At 39.0% G+C, this 20,899-nt stretch overlaps 1 protein-coding gene across 5 annotated transcripts; it reads right to left on the reverse strand.

Moving 5' to 3' along the window:
- Window positions 1-997: 997 nt before the first annotated feature.
- On the reverse strand, window positions 998-10,622 carry LOC111870361 (protoheme IX farnesyltransferase, mitochondrial). Of its 5 annotated transcripts, none has more exons than XM_023862582.2 (8): window positions 10,535-10,622; window positions 9,721-9,846; window positions 8,239-8,509; window positions 5,497-5,692; window positions 4,617-4,792; window positions 3,425-3,739; window positions 1,624-1,769; window positions 998-1,150 (listed from the first exon to the last, which is right to left on the reverse strand). In XM_023862582.2, the coding sequence occupies exons 2-8, from the start codon at window positions 9,805-9,807 to the stop codon at window positions 1,094-1,096; spliced, it is 1,248 nt and encodes a 415-aa protein (XP_023718350.1). In that variant the 5' UTR covers window positions 9,808-9,846; window positions 10,535-10,622; the 3' UTR covers window positions 998-1,093. The 5 variants fall into 5 exon arrangements, with proteins under 5 accessions (XP_023718350.1, XP_023718354.1, XP_023718353.1 ...); XM_023862586.2 differs by lacking the exon at window positions 10,535-10,622 and adding an exon at window positions 10,332-10,512; XM_023862585.2 differs by lacking the exon at window positions 10,535-10,622 and adding an exon at window positions 10,222-10,324.
- Window positions 10,623-20,899: the final 10,277 nt, after the last annotated feature.

Raw genomic sequence — 20,899 nt, forward strand, 5'->3', positions numbered from 1 at the left:
TCCATTTCTTGCAAGCCCTATTATGAGAGCTGTTTACAGGGGATACACATGAAGCAAATAACTACAGAGGATATATGCAAGAGTACAACTCAATAATGGCATTTGCATGAGTGGGCACAGAGTTTATATCACTACCTGGTCCATACTGTTTCTAGATACATGGCCAGATTTACCATTTGGTCTCACTAATATGTTCAAATGAGGCAAATATCCAGTAAGGATTTGGGCTTTGTATTTTCAGTTCTGTTGAAACAACAAAACAGCTTCAAAACAAATCAAACCAAGGGTGTATGGCTGAAGTAATGCAAAAATTGAACAAAATATCGCAACAAGTTAACGCACCTGCCAAGTTATTCAAACAAATGCATCAAATTAAATGAAAATCATGAATAAATAATTAAAATGTGTTGATATTTAATTAATAACCATTAAGATCTGCTAGAATGGAGTACGTTACATGTGGTACAGCTAGTTTTTAATATTATGATATCATGTAAATTAATTTCATATTTAGGCAGTTAACCACATTTCCAATTATCAGCATTAAAAAGGATACATGATGTCTTTTCAGATGAAAATTAGCAATTACTTTGTGGGACTGCTGATGCTTGAAGAGACAACCATGCAGTATACTTCTATAACAAATACTTCTTGTTGCTAGAACGCATACATGGATGAGCTTCAGTCTTTTCTGCCGTCGATAGTCGTTGTGTAGTAGTGCTTCAGATGATAGAAATTCCTCTGCTTCTGTAGTCTTCTAGGTGTTGGAGGTACACTGTCGCTATGCAGCCCGTGAACCAATGAGCACTGGAGATGCTGTGGTCCGTGCTGATTGGGTAGCACTTGATTTGATGTGGGTGGCTCCCACAGCTTCAAATTATATACGATTTTAAATGATCTGATAATAAATTAAAGAGACGTTACTGTACTTCATGTCCTCTGCATTGGCAACACTTCAGATGCACAGTGGCAGTAACATAAAGAAATGAAGGCAAGCTTCAAATAACTAGGATATGTATTTTCAGATAAACAACTAATTACAACTTCATCTATCTATGGAATATGTACATATGGTGCTACAACATCATGACAATCATTTACTACAGATAAGACTAGTTTCTTCGATTTGTAAACAGCGGTTTGGACTCACCTGCAACCAATAAGAAAGGTGGTTACATTTTCATTGCACATACATAATGCTTACTAGTGACATCACAGAAGCCAAAATATCTTAAATAAATTACATAGTGAATCAGTAAACATACATTAAGAACATTACCATGTAATATTACACTTAAGATCTAGGATACCTTGAAATAACATGGGACTTCTGGGATATGACACCATTCAGGATGGCACACAAATACCAGGGAACCTGCTACCTCCATCTTCAAGAAAGTAGAACCCTACCAAACTACAAAATGCCACATTCCACAAGACTGTGATCCAAATACAGCATATTTCACCACACAAGGTAATTTTTTCTTCCTAAAGTTGCTAACACAAAAAGGAAACTGTGGTTCCATGCTTAACTTAGAGTAGGGGCATCTCATGTTTAAGTCGATGGTGATTTAGCATTGCAAACCTGTGTGGTTAATATTAGCAATAAGAAGGTGAAATTACCTCATCTGCATCATTCCTGTTTGAAGTAGGACTCCTCTGTTTCTTGGTGAGCAGCATCATAACCATTAGCACTGGTAGGTGAATCAGTGAGAAATGAAAGAGCCTTCGTGAAGTTCCACTGTCTGAATATTGATGGAACTGCCAGGCTGTATACAAATTAATCAAGCTTTTTTTTTTTTGCATACGTCACACACCATACACCAGTGGCAACCAACATTTGCAGTGTAAAGGACTAGTAAAGTAGCAATATCAATGACCTACACATCTCACAATGTACAGTAAAAATAAGCATATACAAACATGTTTATTTACAATATAAAAAGTAATTGTTTATGTGGTATTAAGATGTAAGTTATATTATGCTGTACAATGAATTTTGCAATTAAAAATTATTCATGAAGGCATATCATATAAGTCATCACACATACCCCCATTTCTGAAGGGTACAGTGACTGATCCCAAAAATCTGTTTCCTCTTCCTCACCATTCAGCTAGTCACAACATTAAATACCATAAATTATGGAAAGAAAATCATTAATATTCAGAAAAAGAAACCACTTAGTTGATAAAAGGAAATGAAAAATGAAAAGCTGCCAGTTGTACAATATCAAATTTTTCAGTCATAAAATATGAGTGCAAGTCAAAAAGTACGGACACCATATCCACTAAAATTAACAAACAACAATACAGAACTCATAAGTGCATAATTCTTCAACATGGTTCCCCTGATTTTCAACACACTTAGTTCAGTGCTGCACAGGCTTTTGTATTCCTTTGCAGGATGTCTTCAGCGGGATAGCTGGATACGCGTATTGCCTCCTTCAGCTCATGGATGCTGACACGATGATGACAACCCCTTAGCACAATTTTGAGAAGTCCAAAGAAATGACAGCCTGAGGGGGACTATGTTGGGACTGGATGTAGGGCCTCAGAGCACAGCTTCTGGAATGCTGCAACAGTGTGGGCAGCAGTAGGGAGAGGGGCACTGTCACATAACAACAGAGCAAAGTGTGACAGTTATTTTTGTTGTTTATTCTAATTTCCACCCTTCACTTGACATGCAGCATGACCCTGGAATGTGCACTGTTTAATGTCACACCCATTTCCTGATAATGCTCAGGGGACTGTTCCTCGAGAATCCTAGAAAAGTGTCAGCATCACTGTTCCTGCTACTGGTTGAGATCTGAACATCTTTTTGACACACACGTCACAAACTTCCTTTCCATACTCTAGTGTCTTCTCTCCAGCTCACAGGGGTGGATCCATGTGTTGTCATCAGTGGCAATATAACTTTATGGAAGTGAAATCTGTTGTGGATGGTTCCCTAGGCAGAACTGCAACTAATCTTCAGTCAGCCTTCTATTGTCAAGAATTAGTGCATGAACTTCAGCCCACAGAAACCTAATAACTGCATTCTAGACTTCCTTGATGCACACGATTAGCAGAGGGGCCATGTTGAAAACTCAAATAACATAATGTATGACACAAACTCCATCCTAAGTGCAACAATTTATTGTAGTTCTTTTGTCTTCTTTTCTTCTACGCTACATGTTTCGGCCATAAATGGCCATCATCAGGTGTATTTCTCTCACGTAGCTGTTACACTGCACGTAGTTCAAAATTTAAAAACACCATAAACATAAAACATAACACTAACATAAAACTGAAAGTGAAGGTGACTACAAACAGGACTTATAAATAATACTAACTAGAACTTGTGGACTGCCATAAATTAGGATAAAAACCACCAGGTGAGAAACACTGTCATAAAGGCCCTAAGGTTCTGACATTATGACCTTACCTAAGTACATGAAGTAAGCATTAAGTGGAATTGACCCTACTGCAAACAGCCATGTGGTCACCTCTAAAACAGGTGCAAGGCATGATAACACCAATAACGCCCCAGTGTAACGGAGGGCTGTCTGACGACAAAGATCTGGATTTGTAACAGACATCATCCTATATCCTGCTCGAGAATAATCAGGACGTAAATTCCAGGAGAGAGCATTGAAGTGCGGGAACTGCCAAGCATACAAAATGCCAGGTAATATCCATGCTCCAGACTCCAGTGTGCCAGCACAGCCTGCCCAGCCCATCAATGGGGGTATTGCTCCCACTGTTAACAAACCATAAAATGCAGTACAGAAAGCTAGTAATTGCTATAATGTTATATAGTTAATATCGTCATGATATCTCAGTATTCTGAACTGAACACAAAGTTCCAGAAACTTGATCTGTTTCTGTCCTCAGCCAGAATGTGACTGCAAAACTATGAAAAACCAAGATAAAATCATTCAGGATACTCAAATGTTCTAACTGAATATGAATCAGGCACTTCCTGACCATAAGTCAGAAGTGTTACTGCATGAGTCAACCTGCTTGATGCATTCATTATAGTAAGAGCCCTTTTTGATATTATGAACCTCCTTATACAGAAGCTCCCTGACTTACACAATACTTCTGTTCTGGAAGGTCATGCATAACCTGAACTTTGTGCAAGTCAAAATCATTACTGTAATATATGCACATATGTACACATGCATGTTTGTGTTTTGTATAAAAAATGGAAAACTTGAAAAAAATGAAAGCACAGAAAAAATTCATTGTAAGCATAGAAAATCAACATTTACAAAACAAAATTTCAGTTCTCATTCATTTACATTTTGTACCTTAATTCCACGCTATTCTGGCCTATCAAAAATCGTTTTGGTGTTGAATGACGAAGGATTCAACATGTGTAAGTCATGTCTTGCATGATGCAGACAGCATATGTAATAAACTTCTGTTTCTATAGAGAAATATGGCAGAACACAACAACAATGTGGCTGCACCAGTGAGATGGTTGAATGCAGTATCAGCATTTACTGCATTAACACATAAAAAGTTATCAAAACAATAAAAGAACAAATGTAGCACTTAAAATTTAAACTCCATACTTCCGTTCGGAAACAGAATCTTCTTATACCCTGAATAAAACGAGTGACTCTCCTTACCAACAGCCCCAACCCACGTGTTGAGAATACTGATTCGTTTCATGGGTGTATACACCAGGGTGTAAAGAACAAGGTTGGTAGCTCCAAGTGCAGCGGTGAGTCCGTTAACACCCCAGTACAAGGCTGACAGGCCCATCACACTACATGCTGCAGCAAATGTCAGTGCATGAAGTGGGCTAAATAAAGAAAATGATGAGGGAGAGTCATAAAATAATGAAAGTGAAACCAAACACATGTAAGTTCAGTAACGGGCAATGCACGTAGCTAAGATGGGGAAGACAAGTAATGGATACACAGTTCTGATGTGGAAATCTCTTGAAAAATGGCAACTACCACTACCCCTTTCCCCTAGAATTTGCTGTCAATGGAAAATGGGTTAAAAACAATTGAACAAAAAATATTTAAACCTTATAGACACTTGAACCACACAAATTGAGACAGCAATAACATCATAAGAACACATTAAAAAGTCACTCTTCTGAGAACAACTGGGCTAGTTGACCTGCAAATCTGTCAGCTGTGGAAGTATAGCCAACATCCCAAACACACATTTTATTCTGTGAGATCAGTCTTCTGGGATATGACAGTACATGATGTAAGGAGGGGGGGGGGACTGGGGCTGAGCGTACAGTTATCAGTGGCTCCTTATAAGGACCAAGTCAGGGTACATCTGAAGTTCTTCTTCTATCCTAAAGACAGAAGCAGTAGTTTCCTCTGAAACACTTGTATCTACCTACCAGACTATATGTTACATCTCAGAAAACAATAATTTTAACACTCACCACTATAAGAACCTCAAATTGCCTTTAATTCATTATCTTGTATACAGATATGTTTCATAACCATTCCACCTATATTTACAAATTAACATTTAACTTACGTAAGAAAACCTCGAACAAGAACCCTGTTCTTGGTTCGAGCCATCTGAGAGTCGAAGGGAACCTCGAAGAACTGGTTGATAGAATTTGCAGCACATGACACAAGGCCAGTTCCCACAGAGCAAAGAACAAATGTTGTCAGGCTGAGTGGTTCTGGAGCTAATGCATAGCCTGCCATAGTCGTCATTACAACCAGACCTACAACAGAATGCCATGCATAAGCCTCTCATTTCAACCTCATATTAAATGCCTGCCACAGTCACTATGTTACTTACAGGGCCTGCAAAGTACATTTACTTTCTCCCCCAAGGCAAGTTCATTTTGCAAGCTGCTGAGTCAAAATTAAAAACAGTCACTTATAGTAACTGGATATAAGCACTATTTCTTGTAGCAAACAAAACCGTCAATGCGAAACAAATTAAATCTGAGAATAAAAATCTGAAATGTATTTTAAGTATAAATTACTTACGTTTTATTTCACATTGTCTAATAGGAACAATATGTTTGACTGCTTCACAAACAAGAGTATTTTTTCCAGAACACCTTGCTGTTGTTTTAAACTATATGCAGGATGTCCCATTATTACTACATGGCATATTTTACAGAATGGCCTGTCACATGTATGTGCACTCCGAGGGCCTAACTTAAAAAGTTACAGCTATTCTATTTTAAATTTCCACTGCCACACCTTAAATACTTCCTGGGTTTAAATGACTGTGTACAAGAAGAAAACAAGGGAGCTATTAATAAATTTCTTTACATATACTTCCTTACAAGAAATGTTTGAAATGGCGTTAATGTTCACACACACGCAATTCAACTCTGCATAAAAAAGCTCATAAACATTCAAAGATTTGGGATGTGTTCTTTATTTCAGCTGTAATCAGTTGAACTCAGGGCCACAGTTTCTCTCTAGTAAAGACATACTGAACAACACACATTCCAACAGTCCACTTAATGTTTGTAAAGAAAACTAAATTAACTGTGGCCACCAACTCACACTTGCAAAATGTGTAGGCCTATGGGGCAGCCACCTAAAATTTCACTCAATCACGCATGTTCAACGCATTGCTTCTGAGCCTGTTCTGCATTACTTCCCATTCCATTCCCCTACCACACTGGCCAGAGGGCATGAAGAATAAATGCCATAATGCGTGTACATGTCCTAGCTTGCATAATCAGCAGCCAGTGATGGGCTGCAGAAGAACAAGGAAATCTTTTTCCAAGACAATGTACAGGTCAGTTGTACGAGGGACCTTCAAAGAGCTTCTGCATCTTTTATTTTACAACTTTATTTCACTGTTGATTACAAAAACAAAATATATAATTTTTCTATATAATCATCCTGATTTTCAACACATTTTTCCCAGCATCATAACAGAAAGTCTCTGGTTACACATGTGGACCGTGAGCTGGAAGTCCCATGACTTCTCACTTCAATTTCCTGAGGGTTTCCAATGTGCAGGCCACAGTATGGGGACGGGCATTGTCAGGCAACAACAGGGCACCCTCTGATAGTCTCCCTGTTCTTTTAGAGCAGATTGCAGGCTCCAGCCCCTGCTGAACCATGTCACAATAAGTTGCACTTGTGACAGTTGCTCCACGTTCCAGGTAGGTATCAAGAATTGGCCCTTGAAAATCCCAGATGGTCAGCATCAACTTGCCTGCAGATGCTTGTGTCTTGAATTTCACTGCAACTACGCTACCGCGTGTCCCAGTTATGCTACTAGCTATCCTGAATGAGGACATCCAGTTTTTCTGTCTCTCCAGTCGAGGTCTTTGATAATATAGTTAGCATGCATATGAAACATGGAAGAATCCAACATATTGCAGGACTGTCATGGAAACAACAGCAATATGCATGTCTTACATTCCTAAATAAAAATATGTCTGCAAAGTGTGAATATATTAAAATTATGAAATGTGCAATAGTAAATAAGAATTATGTTCTATGTCTTGAAATGCTACAGTTGCCTCTACTTCTTCATAATATACAAGCCAGTCTGCCAGTCACTGTTTTGCTTTCATCCACTTCCAAGCAGTAGTGGCATTAGCCTCAAGGTGCCCTCACCTCGGATAATTATCTCTTACCTGTCCAGATATACAATGTCCATAACTGGGGGAATTCAAATTCTGGTTTTAGCCATACGTATAAACTGAAGTTAAAAATTGATTTGGCACTGGTCTCTGTTTACTCACTGATGATGTGTGGGCAACAGCTAAAATTAAACCATTCTGTAGGTAAAGTCAAATGTAAGGTTGTCCCTGTGCTTAATTACACACTATGCCATGAAGAGTTACAGAGGAGTGGTGACTTAACTCTAAGCATTTTACCTCAGCACTAAAAGGTCACTTTACCTCCGGTTCCTATTGAACTGGAGGCTGGGTGGGGCTCCAGAACCATCCTGAATTCCATGGGATATACAAAAATCTGAGTCCCTGCAGGGAATCAAACCCCGATTCCCCAGTTGCCCAGCCCATAACCTAGACATTAATATTTAATTTTTTTTTAATATTTGTTTGCTTAGTTTTTAATTTCTGCCTTCTTATTCCATTCTTTGCTGTTTCTGCACCCATTGCCTTGTTTCATAATACAATCAAATAACAAAATATGCAAGGAAATATATTTTAACAAAAATGAAAACAAACTATAGATGAACTGGTATGTATAGTAACAAGACTGACTCACCTATCATAGCTCCTTGAGCTATTCAACACACAAATTCACAAATTATTGTACCTACATGTAAGCCTTATTTTCGACAGCATAAAATAATGCTGTATAAGCTTCGAGTAGTCTGTTCTCAATTCGTGCCATTGTTTGTCCTCCGCTACTAGTCTATGTTTTGGTGAAGATCTTGGTGTGAATGTGTCACTAGTAACTGTGATTCCAGGCTGAAGTTTTGTTGTTATTTCAAAACTTCTACTTTTAAGTACTGTACTATCTGGTGGCTTTGCAACAACAGATGTAGATGTAGATGCAGCAGAAGTTGGAGATGATACTTTATTGGAATACTGAAATGACAATACAACAAACATTAATATAGGCCCTTCCTGCATCCCCATTCATAAGCAATTTTCACCAATTTACTCATTTTCACAATGAATTTTCTATAGAACAATGATCAGTTCTCAAAAAGATTGAAATTACACAGCTTAACAGGCAAGTTGTACATACAAGTTTCTACATACTGCTAAATTTTTGTAAGAAAACATGTCTCAGAGAAATAGAGGAAAACACACCCTTCCAGAATGGCACAGCAGTGCATAGATTTGATTCCATAATATTAATTATTCTGCTACTGCAGTGGCATTGAGTATGAGCAACGACTTTCCAGAAGTCATACTAATTCAAGAAATCTAAATTAAGAATATGTAAAATATGTTTATATTAAATTAAAATGAAACTACACAAACCTAAATAACCAAATAATCACACCACAGGCTACTATCAGTTCCAGTGCTTCTGGGCTGCTAATAAAGCACTCCAACTCCTAGTATGTTGTGTTGGCATCACTTCTTAGTCGAGCAGAATTTGATCTGAATCATTATGGCTCAGTACAATGTAGCATAACAACGTGAAACAAAGTTTTGTATGGTACAGTTAATTTATCACTGAGTGCAGATGACTTCAAATAACTGGAGAAAGAAGAGCTAACATTTGATGAGTGGGTGGGTGAAAATCAAGAAAGTTAACATTGTGGTGGGAGAATCCTTGATATTGTTACAAGTTTAACACAACACTAATATTTACTTTTTGATTTGTTTCATTCTGGTCCATCACACTAACAATATCATGAAAAATTAAACAGTTCTGTCTAGTGTGACTGGTAAAGATTTTTCTTATTTCAATTATTTATGCCCTCACATGTTTCGGTCTTCAGAGACCATCACCAGAAGGACACCTTTACATCAATACAGTTGGAAGTTTCTATTACAATATATGTTCTGAACGTTAAAATATATACATATAATATTAATAATATACAATTGGGTATAAAATATAAAAGTTTTTACAACTACAGTGGCTGTTCCAATACATTAAAATATTTGTAATTGGTTTGTTAAGATTTTATTGGAATTTATAAACCAAGTAGGTTCGTGTCTTCTTTCTTATTATTTCCCTTGACGGGGGCCAACCATGTGCCGCCTTGTCCTTCTCGAGGAGAGGGTTCTTTGATGTCCTGTATGTTTGTGGCACGCCACTTTCCATGACTAATACTTACATTTAAAATAGCAGTACAGAAGGCTTGGCCGAAACGTGGAAATTTGTATTGTGCTTTCCATACTGATGATAAAACTATATACATCATCTGAGCAACGTATCAAATTGTCTATCATGGTTAATCATCCTGAAAAAGAGGCAATGCAATTACATATTAACAGGCCATTCAGGCATGAATAGTAAATCCTAAATTCCATTCTACACTGCGTTTTGGCCAGTATATTTCTAGAATAATTTGTATACACACACACCACATGTGAAAAATACTTTCAAGATGCCTGTGTTTCTGAAGATTTCTAGAGAGACCATGAGTTTCTTTAAAGTGCACAAATTGTATGCAAACAGAACTAAGGTGGCACGATCACGTCCATACTAGTAATAAATTGATTTCCCACCCTATCTGCAAACTATAATTTTTATTCAAGTAACACGAAGTCAGTTTGTATTATTACGTAATTGATCTTATCTGACAATAACCTATATATCCACCACAAATACACACATTCCATAACCACTGTCTTCTGGAACTATACCAGTCCCTGGTTCACTAACAACCGCTAACATCTCTAACGATCAAACAACACGCTACCTAAAACCGGAACAACCACACACCTTCACATGTCGAAAACTGGATTTTACGCTTAGATAGTGTTTGGTTACACTCAGAATTTCCCTCATATTTAGGGAAATGTATTTACTTCTAGTATTGGAATGAAACGCGTATGAAATACAATACCGTATCATATGCTTAAAGACATTTGAATTCTCAGACCGTTCAATTTAAACATTTATAAATTAGACCATCATATACATACATAACAACAATATTTCCTGTGGCCTGCACGATTTGGATACTGACAAAGTACACTCATACGACTCAAACCGATTCAGACTACTTAAAGATCCGTGCTCTAGCAGACCGCTCACGGATTATACGTTCAGCCCTGTCGCGACATCTACCAATAATTCGCATTACTGTGACGGGGTCAGGTAATCTTAGCACAAGAGCGCACGGTAGTCTCCTCAGCTCCTCAGTCTGGTACGTTTTCATTTGGGGGGAAGGTGGAGATATTTTTCGAAATTCTCAGTAACCGGATTATATTGCATCGAACAGAAGGGTAACTGATGAACGATGGATTGGAAAGGAATCGGTCTTGGCCTAATCGAGGCTTTATGCTGCATTTGCTTGGAGATACTGAGAAAAGAAGAATAAGGCCTGTTAATAGCGCGTCCCGACTAAGATTCAAGCCATGTACTTTCTAAATATGAGTCTAGATTCCTAGAACGTTACCTCTACGTCCACCCTCTCGATCCAATATTAAAATTAAAATCAGAAGGAGGGTTAAGCACTTTCTGAAAAGTGTGAGACTGGGGAGTGATATCAAACACGGAGTTTCTTGAAAACCAAATTAATTTCTCGCATTAAGCTTCTCTTTTTTCTTCAAGTAATACTGCGAAATAATGCTTCTTTTAGCAACGCAGTCGCTTTTAGCGATTCGCTCCAGATTACCTGACACTTTCAGCGTCCATGAAGTGATATTGTACAGAGATTACTTATAAAGTTTTTGAAAAATTGTTCACCATACTTCATAATGCACGTAAGTTATATGCATATGGCAGAGACCTATACGAGATTTGAGGTTCTCAGACTAAAGATTGAGGCGTCAGGACCCGTGGAAAATTTGAACCCGTCCCTGAACTCTAAGTTGTCACATCCCGCAAGACTTATGGTCTAAGAAGTCTGTGAATAGTATTCTGGCTTGTTTCCCTAAAGTAATGAAGATTCTGCAGCACATTTATCTATTTCGTTTTGGGTCTTCTGAATAAGGTCCGCGTTTTTGCCCCTCAGCTTACGTTCTATACGAGATTGCTGGTTTCCGGTATTTTTTTTTCCAACGTCAGTCTTTCACCAATAATAGGCGGGGGGGGGTGCTTGGTTTTGTAAGTGTTCTAGAAACGCAAGGCGGCAGGGTTTTCAGAAATCCTTGTAGGAACGATTTGGCTTAGCGTCTATATCGATTTGGACTTCTAAGCAAAGCGGAGCCACCTTCGCGTACCAGTATTAAAAATATTTGTTCTTTCTCGTTTATTTTGACGTCATAACATGATTCTTGAGTAAAGAACCTGGTGCCCATTGGATAGGAGGCGGAGTGGATTTCAGAGCCACGCTGAATGCGGTGGGGTGCAAAATCTATTCCCTCAATTACGCAGTTGTCTAACTGTAACATAGTCGCTGTAATGACTGAGGTTTTTAACCGAAGCACGGGATTTTATATTACACGTGGCAACTGTGTGACCGGTTATTTCAGACGGTAATGGAGTTGCAATGCTCACGCAGTATGCGGTCCATGTTTTTCCGTGGATGGAAGCCAGCGGGAGCCTCAACACAACCTTTGTTACGGGGTAGAGCCCAAACCTGATGTGGGGATACACGACACTTACAAGATCAAAGTTTATTGAAAACAAAAAGAATGAAGAGTATTGTCTTCTGGAATGCGACGCCGTGTAGTGTGACAGAAATTTGTGTGTTTCGAAGGGACGTACTCCCTGCAGCTTCAGGTTCGAAGAGTGAGCCAAGTAAGAAACCAGAAAGAAACAACCAAAGGTCTGAACGCGCTTCTTGTTGGTTGCTTGACATAATGTTCAAATTTGGGGATGAAGGCTGTTTGTACCTCCGAAAGTCAGTAAGCTTCTATCATACTACAGGATTTCGCATCCCAGAAAATGGCACTCTTCATATTTTCGGTTGTGAGAACCTCAAATCCAGCAAAATAAAATGTCCATTCTGAGCGGTGACCGCGACAGCAGTACTCGTTACAGATACGCTATTTCAATTCAATCCAGGTCTTCTATTCTAGTGTTTGCTAACGGCAAGTAACGTATGAGAGGCGAGCATTATAAATGTATTAAAAAATCCCTGTAACAGACCGTGAAGGCCCATAGGATTGTGGGACGTCGACGCTCCCAAATTTTCTAGAAAATCGGCTCAGAGATGGCGTTAAGGTTGTCAGCCTTACGCGGCGGCCGCCCTTTATTCCCCAGGAAGATTCCTGGTACTCATTTGTGGTAGAGGCTGAGTCGACCCCAGGACCGTAGTGCGGCTGGAAAGATTAGGTCAATTTGAAAAAATCCAGTGACCTCATCGGGACTTGAACCCTCGACCTTCAGGTTTGTAGCATAGTGCCTCAACCAACTACGCTACAGCGTGCCCCATTGCAAAATTAAAACTATGATAAATATAGATTAAGAATTTAATACTAGGAACTACAAACTGAAACAGAACAAATAACACGTCATACAAACCATAAACTAAATAGGACCGAAAAGGAAAGGGTGTCCTAAAGGGGAGGAGCGTGGTTTTTAAACATCTAGAAACCGGCAGTTTTTTTGGGGGGGGGGGTCTCTGATGCACCTTGATGTAAGTCTTGAAACATGGCTCACATTAAAAGTGGAAAAGCCTTTAATTTATTTAGTAGGCACATGACGATAAACAATACCAATAAGAAAATAATAATGGATTTTAATCTATCAGTAAAACTGTGTTATACCTTAATTGAGATCATCACAACTATTTTTATTTGTTATTTATAGAGAGTCTTATTCACTGCATGTTTCGGCCTGTGTTGGTTCTCTTCAGGCCGTACTGACGTTCATAATTGCTACTGAATCCTATTGCTATTGTGGCTTATAGACCCGTTGCTAAGCGGTGAATCTGTAAACAACAGCCGTTGCTATGCAAGACGCGAATAAACAAACACCCGTTTCTATGTAGCGGTCGAGGTGTTGTTTGACTATACGAATGGAAATGGTGTTTTATATGTGGTCTGTGGCGTGATGTTTAAGCAGGACAGTTTGAAGCAATGAGTCAGTGGTTGGTGAGAGCTGTCAATAGCTCAGTTGAGTGAAGAGACGTGAAGTAGTTGGTTGGTGAGTGAGAGAGTGCAGTTGTCATTTGAAAGTCAGCCTGTGAAGACTAGACTAGGTTGGTGTGAAATGGCCGCCAGCCTAGGACCAAGTTAGTTGAAAACTATGACAAAAGGACCTGAGTGTGGGAAGCTGAAGAATCTCCCACGGTAGAAACCGTCGCCAGGAAACGGCTAGTAGAAACCGTAATAGACTGAGGACACTAATCTCTGTGTGTGTCAGTGATGAGTAAAGTGTAATACAGAGGGGTGTATACAAGTGGTCAATAAATCCATTCCGCATTCCATACCCTGTCTACAGTCACACCCCCTCAAATACGTGACAATTTTTATATTGGCTTACAGAAATTGTAACAGAAAAAGTGCATCCATTTTTTTTATAAAAGGTACATAGTCTTTCGTGACATCACGCAACCAAAGAGTGAAACTCTAGATTATGACAGGAGGTTAAAGTTATAACAGGAATTTCTGGGAAGAACCAATCGCCTACTTTCATTTGAAACGACACTGACAGTATGGAAAACGACGTCTCCAACATTTCTTCGTTGCCGCGGGAACGTATTTCCCAAGTTGCTACCTGGCAACGATAGGGTGATACACAGAAAAGTGGGAAACACTTTATCGTCAGGTGGGAGAAAGAACGTCTTTTGTTAGAAGGTTTCCAGATTTTATCCGCACATCCTTCGGAAAAGAGCAGAGTGGAAGTAAAGACGTCAGGATGGTTGCAAGCAGTGGCTTGAGAGGGGGGCCGCAGAAGTTTGATTTCCGAATTGGTGTCGACATATACGTGTAATATGGAAAAATAATTTTAGTAGCTTTGACAGAAACGGAATTAAGTTCGATGAATTTAATTCGAGAGGTTTGCATGAGAAGCACGCAGCAGCAACTTGGAATTACATATCAAGAATAACACTACATTGGTAACTAACAGTTTACATAAACATACAGGTAATTCTGTTCCTGTAAAAGACCGTGGAGACCAGCAAGGTTGTGAGACATCTAGTATCCCACATTTGAAAGCATATCAGCTCATATATGGCTGTGAGGTTGTCAGCCTTACGCTGCGGTCGCTCTCTTTTTTTCAGGAGGGTGTCTGGTACTCATTTCTGACAGACACTGAGTCGACCCCAGGGCCACAGTGCGGCTGGAAGGATTAACAATGCACATTTATGGTTTTCATCTTCATCCGTTGTCGTGGTAGTTGTCAGATTATCATTTGGGCTCTAAGTTTGGTCCAGCGTGGGGTCAGCTATTTATGCTGCATACGGACTGGACCCTCCGAATTTCCTGCGATGCTTAGCAGCATATCTGTCTTACACAGACAGACCCACAGACTCTCCACAGATACGACACGGATCGCATAAAAATGAGGCTTCCGACAATGATTCTATTTCTGCGTGAATTCACTGTAGCGGGAATGTGTTTACTGAGCCGTTTGCTAGCAATGAAAGAAGGGGTACACTTTACCAAGCTCTGCTTAGGAACGATAGAAGAGATACACATACAGGCATAAGACTAAGGGGAAGGGTTTAAGAAGTACGCTATTCAGATGAACTCATTTTCCATGGCATACGCACCTAGTTTCATAAAGACTTTGTCTGGTATTTAAAGTTGATATGGGATCTACACAGACACACACAGGGTAGAGGTCTCATAAACCTACTTCAGAAAAATAGACTAAAAATATAAAAAATATAAGATATTTAAAGAATAATTGAAAGATGAAATGGGAGTGTGAAAATCAACCTATATAATGATACTGTGTGTGTAAACAGTGCCTTAGTGACTCGCATGAAGACAATATATTTATATTGGTATTCCTGGAATATAAATTTTCTATCTATGAGGGATATCAGTAAACAGGATACAAATGGATATAAAAAGTGAAACATTTGATATTCGAACCTGGAAAGAAACATTTATTTCTCGACATCTTCTCGAGCAACATTGATACACTTGTCCCATAGGTTTACAAGTGCGTCGAAACCCGCAACATAGAAGTTTTTTTTATTGTTCTCTCAGCAACTTCCAAAGTTTATCGGGCATCATATGTGACTTTCGAACGTCGTTGAGAGAATTTCTCGACCCAGTTGTGAACTGCTTTACGCGACAAATACTTCCCACACTAAACAGGGTACACTTTTTATAAATAAACTCTGCACTGAGTCTTTTTGCCCACAAAAGAACTCACAGCAGAACGCTGCTATTCGGTAGTATACTTCTTAAGCACGGTCGCCATTTTGACTACTGAAACCAGCCTGTGAATATACGCATACACGTCTGCTACGTAGATTATTATGAAGCTGGACCATCAGATCGTAATAATTCACGAACTTCAGTAGACTTTACGACACAGGACATTTTGATATCATCAGAGAACAATAGGAAGTCAGAGAAATGAGTTTTGATCCATAAATATTAAATAAAATATTGAATAGTTGAGGCTCCAGTGTGGAGCTTTGTGACTCTCCTGGCATCATAAGAAAATGTGAAGAGAATTTCTCTAGCTTGAGAACGAAGGTCGATCTGAATAAGAAACAACTTTGGAACTTGGTACGATAACGGAAAGCGTAACTGAGTTTAAGTAGGTAATAAAATTGATTACAGCATACGTTGATTAAAAAAAAAGTGCATAAAGACTGAAACTCCAAAATTTTAAAATATCGTAATGTAACGAAAAGCGTAACAGGTATAAAGTAATTAATTTAATTGGTTACAGCATATGTTGATTTTAAGAACCATAAATAAAAACTAAAACTCCATCAAGTGCAACAATTCATAATCAATGGAAAACTTCTTTTGCTCCATCACATGCTTCGGCCTTCAAGAGGTGAACCAACAAGCTTGAGTATTTTATGTAAGTCTTTATTACAGTACTAGCTATCCTGCAGGCTTACTGAAGGGAATTGCATAATTAGCACTAGTAAGGAAGGTTAGTATTGAAACTGAGCAACTAAAATATTTTACGTAGTTGTGCTGTTTTATCAGACGTAAAATGCAATAACAGCCGGTCACGGTAGCCGAGTGGTCTAAGGAATGCACTGTCTTCGCTCCCTCGGAAGCCGGGATCGTGGGTTCGAATCCCACTCAGGCCATGGATGTTTGTGTGCGTTTTTCTGTGTTTGTCTACAGGTAGAGGCCTTGCGACGAGCTGATCACTCGCCCAAGGAGTCCTGCCGAATGTGTAAGATCTAATAAACCGAAGTGAAACGGAGAGTTTCATGGAGGTAGGCCTAGGCCCAAATTGGGGCTGTAGCGCCACAGAAAAAAAAATGCAATAACAGAATTTGTAGTAGTATCACAATTGATGTAATGAAATTTATGGCTAATAAATGATATATTTAATATTTCTATATATAAATATTCGAAGCTGCTATAACGTTAGTATACAAATCTCATGTTATATTTAAAGAAAAAATCTACAACCATAAGAATTAATGTAATCTCAGTGTAATATTTTAAGGATTAGAAAGAAAGACTTCAGAAAAACAGATTTTTTTTATAAAGTGTAAGGAATGGCTAGCTTTATAGCTTCAGGCACGACGGAAGTCAAGATTATAAACTACAGAGTCAGTGCAATTTTTTTCGAGAACATATGACCAGTTAGAATTACGTAAAGTATCGTAAAACAATGGCTAATACAAGACGAGGGTAATACAACAAAGTTGTAACGGGTTTGATCAACGGGTTGCCAGGCAGCAGCTCTGTAAACACAAATACAGTCAACAATAGAAGGGAAACTGCGTTTTCGGTGCGGTCCGAGCCGGGTGGGCGCACGGAGCTGTAGGAAGTCTATCGCCAGGCAACGAAGCTGTAAATATTCATCCACAACAATGGGAGACGTCTTTCTGTGGGATCCGTGCAAAGGAGTTTTCTTAAATACGAACGTCACTACGCGTCAGTTCTAAGTTCTCGGTGGAATGTGAGAATTCGGCCTGTGAAGACTTGGTGTGTAATTAGAACGTTTAGCCACAGTGAGACGGTTTTAATTCCGTTACCAGGAGACAAACAGTGAAGGCTGAGGATCCTAGTGCGTGTGAATGGTGAACCATAAATTGTGGAAGTCAATAATAACGCTGTATTTAAATGTTATTAAGAGAACACTTGTAACCAATGTGCTAATAAATCCAATCATCTGAACTAGAACCCGTCATTTTCGTCACGCGTACCACCCTACAGGTGACAATATCATCATCAACGATTATAATAATTGCAGCAATAATATAGTAGTAGTAGTAGTAGTAGTAGTAGTAGTAGTAGTGGTAGTGACAATTTTAGCCATAATAGTAATTCAACTCAATTCATTCAATTCATGTTTATTTACGTGCAATAACTTAACAGCACAATTACAAAGTTAGCACGAGTATATAAAGGTACAGAAAAATAATTAAACAAAATTGTACAAATATGACAAATAAATCTGTGAGCATAAATCTAAAGAAGACTTAAATATATACACACATTATGAATTATGAATTATTATGAATGTTGCTAATACTATTAGCAACTAGATACTAAGATAAGACAACGGGGAGTGATAGCATAAAATTAATAACAAGTCTAATAAATTAATACCAATTACATAAGAAAATTAAAGTTATAGTTAAAATTAAAGGTATACATATTTGTAGTTCTTATTGTTATTAATGTTTTTTTTTATTAGTTTAGTGGGGGGTGGAGTCCAGTTGTGTTCCCTCGGCACGGCGGCCACTGATTGGCCTATTGTACCTGCCCCGGGTGTTTACGATGATGTAGAATTTGGTGGAATGAAGATTGGCAGGGGAAACCGAAGTACTCGGAGAAAACCTGCCCCAGCGCCACTTTGTCCACCACAAATCCCACTTGCCCAGACCCGGGATCGAACCCGGGCCGCCGCGGTGGGAAGCCAGCGACTAACCGCTTGAGCTATGACAGACCATTATTACTGTTACTAACGCTGAAAGTCTGCTGTAGATAGTAGACGTTAGAGTTCTCTCCGGAATTGCTTGTTAAGGCTGATGTCAGTGTTCCGAAATTCTAACCGCGCTACCAGCCTGTTAAATTGCTGTGCGATGTGTCATACTTAATACAGACAACTTGTATAAATTAGAGGCGTGACGAAATATGAAGAATGAGGCGAACATGATGGAATGTTGCGGTCCAGTTGCAGCAATTTGCTTCGTATTGAAAGGCCCAGGCTTCTCATCTCGGCCCGGAGACCGACTGTCTTGGCTGAATTATTTTATTGGTCTTACCCAGTTCTTCCAGGCAGATATCAAGATAATACGTCACATAAGGCCACGACCACTTCCTTCTACGTCCCATTCGTCATTCGAAGCTATGTAGTCTGGCATATTGGCAACATCTTTGAATAAATTATAATTCACTGAATGTTGGTCAAATATTTAAAATGACATTAAAATTATTAAAATATATGTACACGTACATTCGGTGTTTATGCTAAATGTTTCAGCCGTACAGGGCCATCTTCGCACAAGGGCCGCGTCATAGCTCAAGCGATTAGTCGTTGGCTTTCCACCGCGGCGGCCCGGGTTCGATCCTAGGTCTGGTCAAGTGGGATTTGTGGTGGACAAGGTGCCTCTGGGGCAGGTTTTCTCCGAGTACTTCGGTTTTCCCTGCCATTCTTCAGTCCACCAATTGCTCCACAATCACCCTCACCTATCATCTGGGGCTGGTACAATTGGCCAGAAGTGGCCGCAGTACAAGAGACTTAGTCCCACCCCACTAGCAATAAAAAAATCTTCAGACAACACACCTTTAAAAGGGGTCTGCACTGTGCATTGGGTCAAATTGTATTCATTGAGGCACGCCGTTATTGTTATTATTGATCTCTTTTTAATTATGATGTTGTAGGATGATTTTATAGGATGATTTCTTTCCTATCTTAGATGTTGCAGCTGTTTTCGTGTCCCATTGGGTGTGCTGCCCTCGTAGTCGTGTGTATCTAGTGTTGCCTTGTGTTCCTCATATGCTTACACACACAACGTTATGATTCGATGTGCTGGAAGATATACACCTGTATTTGCGTTTTCCGCCACGTGGAAAATTTGCTTAGTCACTAGCGAAGTGACACTTGTTTAGCGACAGTGAAATGATGCTCTTGCGAACACAAGTGGGATCCATGATTTCAATAGCTTAAAATTAACTCAAGTGACGCTCGATTAAGTTATAAAAGATATCTGTTTTCAATGTTTGATTGATTTATGCGTACGAGACATTGTAATTACGTTTCTGAAAGGAGATGAAAAACACGCTATCTGTATTCACAATGACAGTCTGTCTGTAACAGCTGGGCTTAATCATTTGCCTAGACACGTGCTGAAGCCTTGCCATCTTCTGGCTCCTTTATCGTAAATTAACGTTTCAAGTTCCCTCCTCTCGTAGAAAGGTGTATTGGCCCATTCTTATTTATTTATATATTTATTTATTTGTAGTTTGTTTCACGATTCTGTCAGAATTCATAGTGCATAATATAGTCTCAAATGGGAGAATGATGAGTGAATAATGAATCTGAGAGGATGTGGAAGGAAGCAGTGATGGCCTGATTTTACGTATCCCACTACCCCCGGAAAAACTTTGAGTGATTGAGGAAAACAACGGAAACCTCAGTCAGAATATACGATCTTTGGGCCGAAATTTGGATCCGGAACGTCATGAATATGAAAGATGAGACATACCCCCACCATCACCAGCCAACGAATTTGGATTTCAGCGTATTGATGAATTTGGATTTTACCTTCTAAGACTACGGTGGAAGTTTATCGTCATATTTCCCAATTTCAATGTATTCGAACCTGTTCTGGGGCCTATCCAACATCCTGTATCTAATGAGCACGCTGGGTTCTTTCTACGAGGATTAGGCATCCGTGAAGCTGACCACTCAGCTGAGGTTAAGAGTGATTAAAGACATATCTCCAGTTCCTCACACGCTTTCATTGTATGGTACATAACTGAGCGCCAAGACAATTCATCTTCCTATTGTCACTGTAGGCATATAAATTCAGGGATTTGAAGGAATATTTGTCATTAGTTCTCCTCAGATATTCTCCTTTCAGAAAGTTAAATGTGGTTGCTTAGCGCTTGTTAATTCAGACTTGTATATTGTACTTAAAAATTCGAAATTCAACAAAAATTATCCTTCAATTATGTACAGTATATTATTAATTTAAATTGTAATATTAATTTGTACCTATCTCCAGCCCTCATCCATTTTTCCCTTCATCCTTTCTGTATCTTTATCTCATTCCCTCTCTTCTT

The sequence above is a fragment of the Cryptotermes secundus genome, unplaced genomic scaffold (assembly GCF_002891405.2).
Source record: "Cryptotermes secundus unplaced genomic scaffold, Csec_1.0 scaffold681, whole genome shotgun sequence".
Taxonomy (NCBI): domain Eukaryota; kingdom Metazoa; phylum Arthropoda; class Insecta; order Blattodea; family Kalotermitidae; genus Cryptotermes; species Cryptotermes secundus.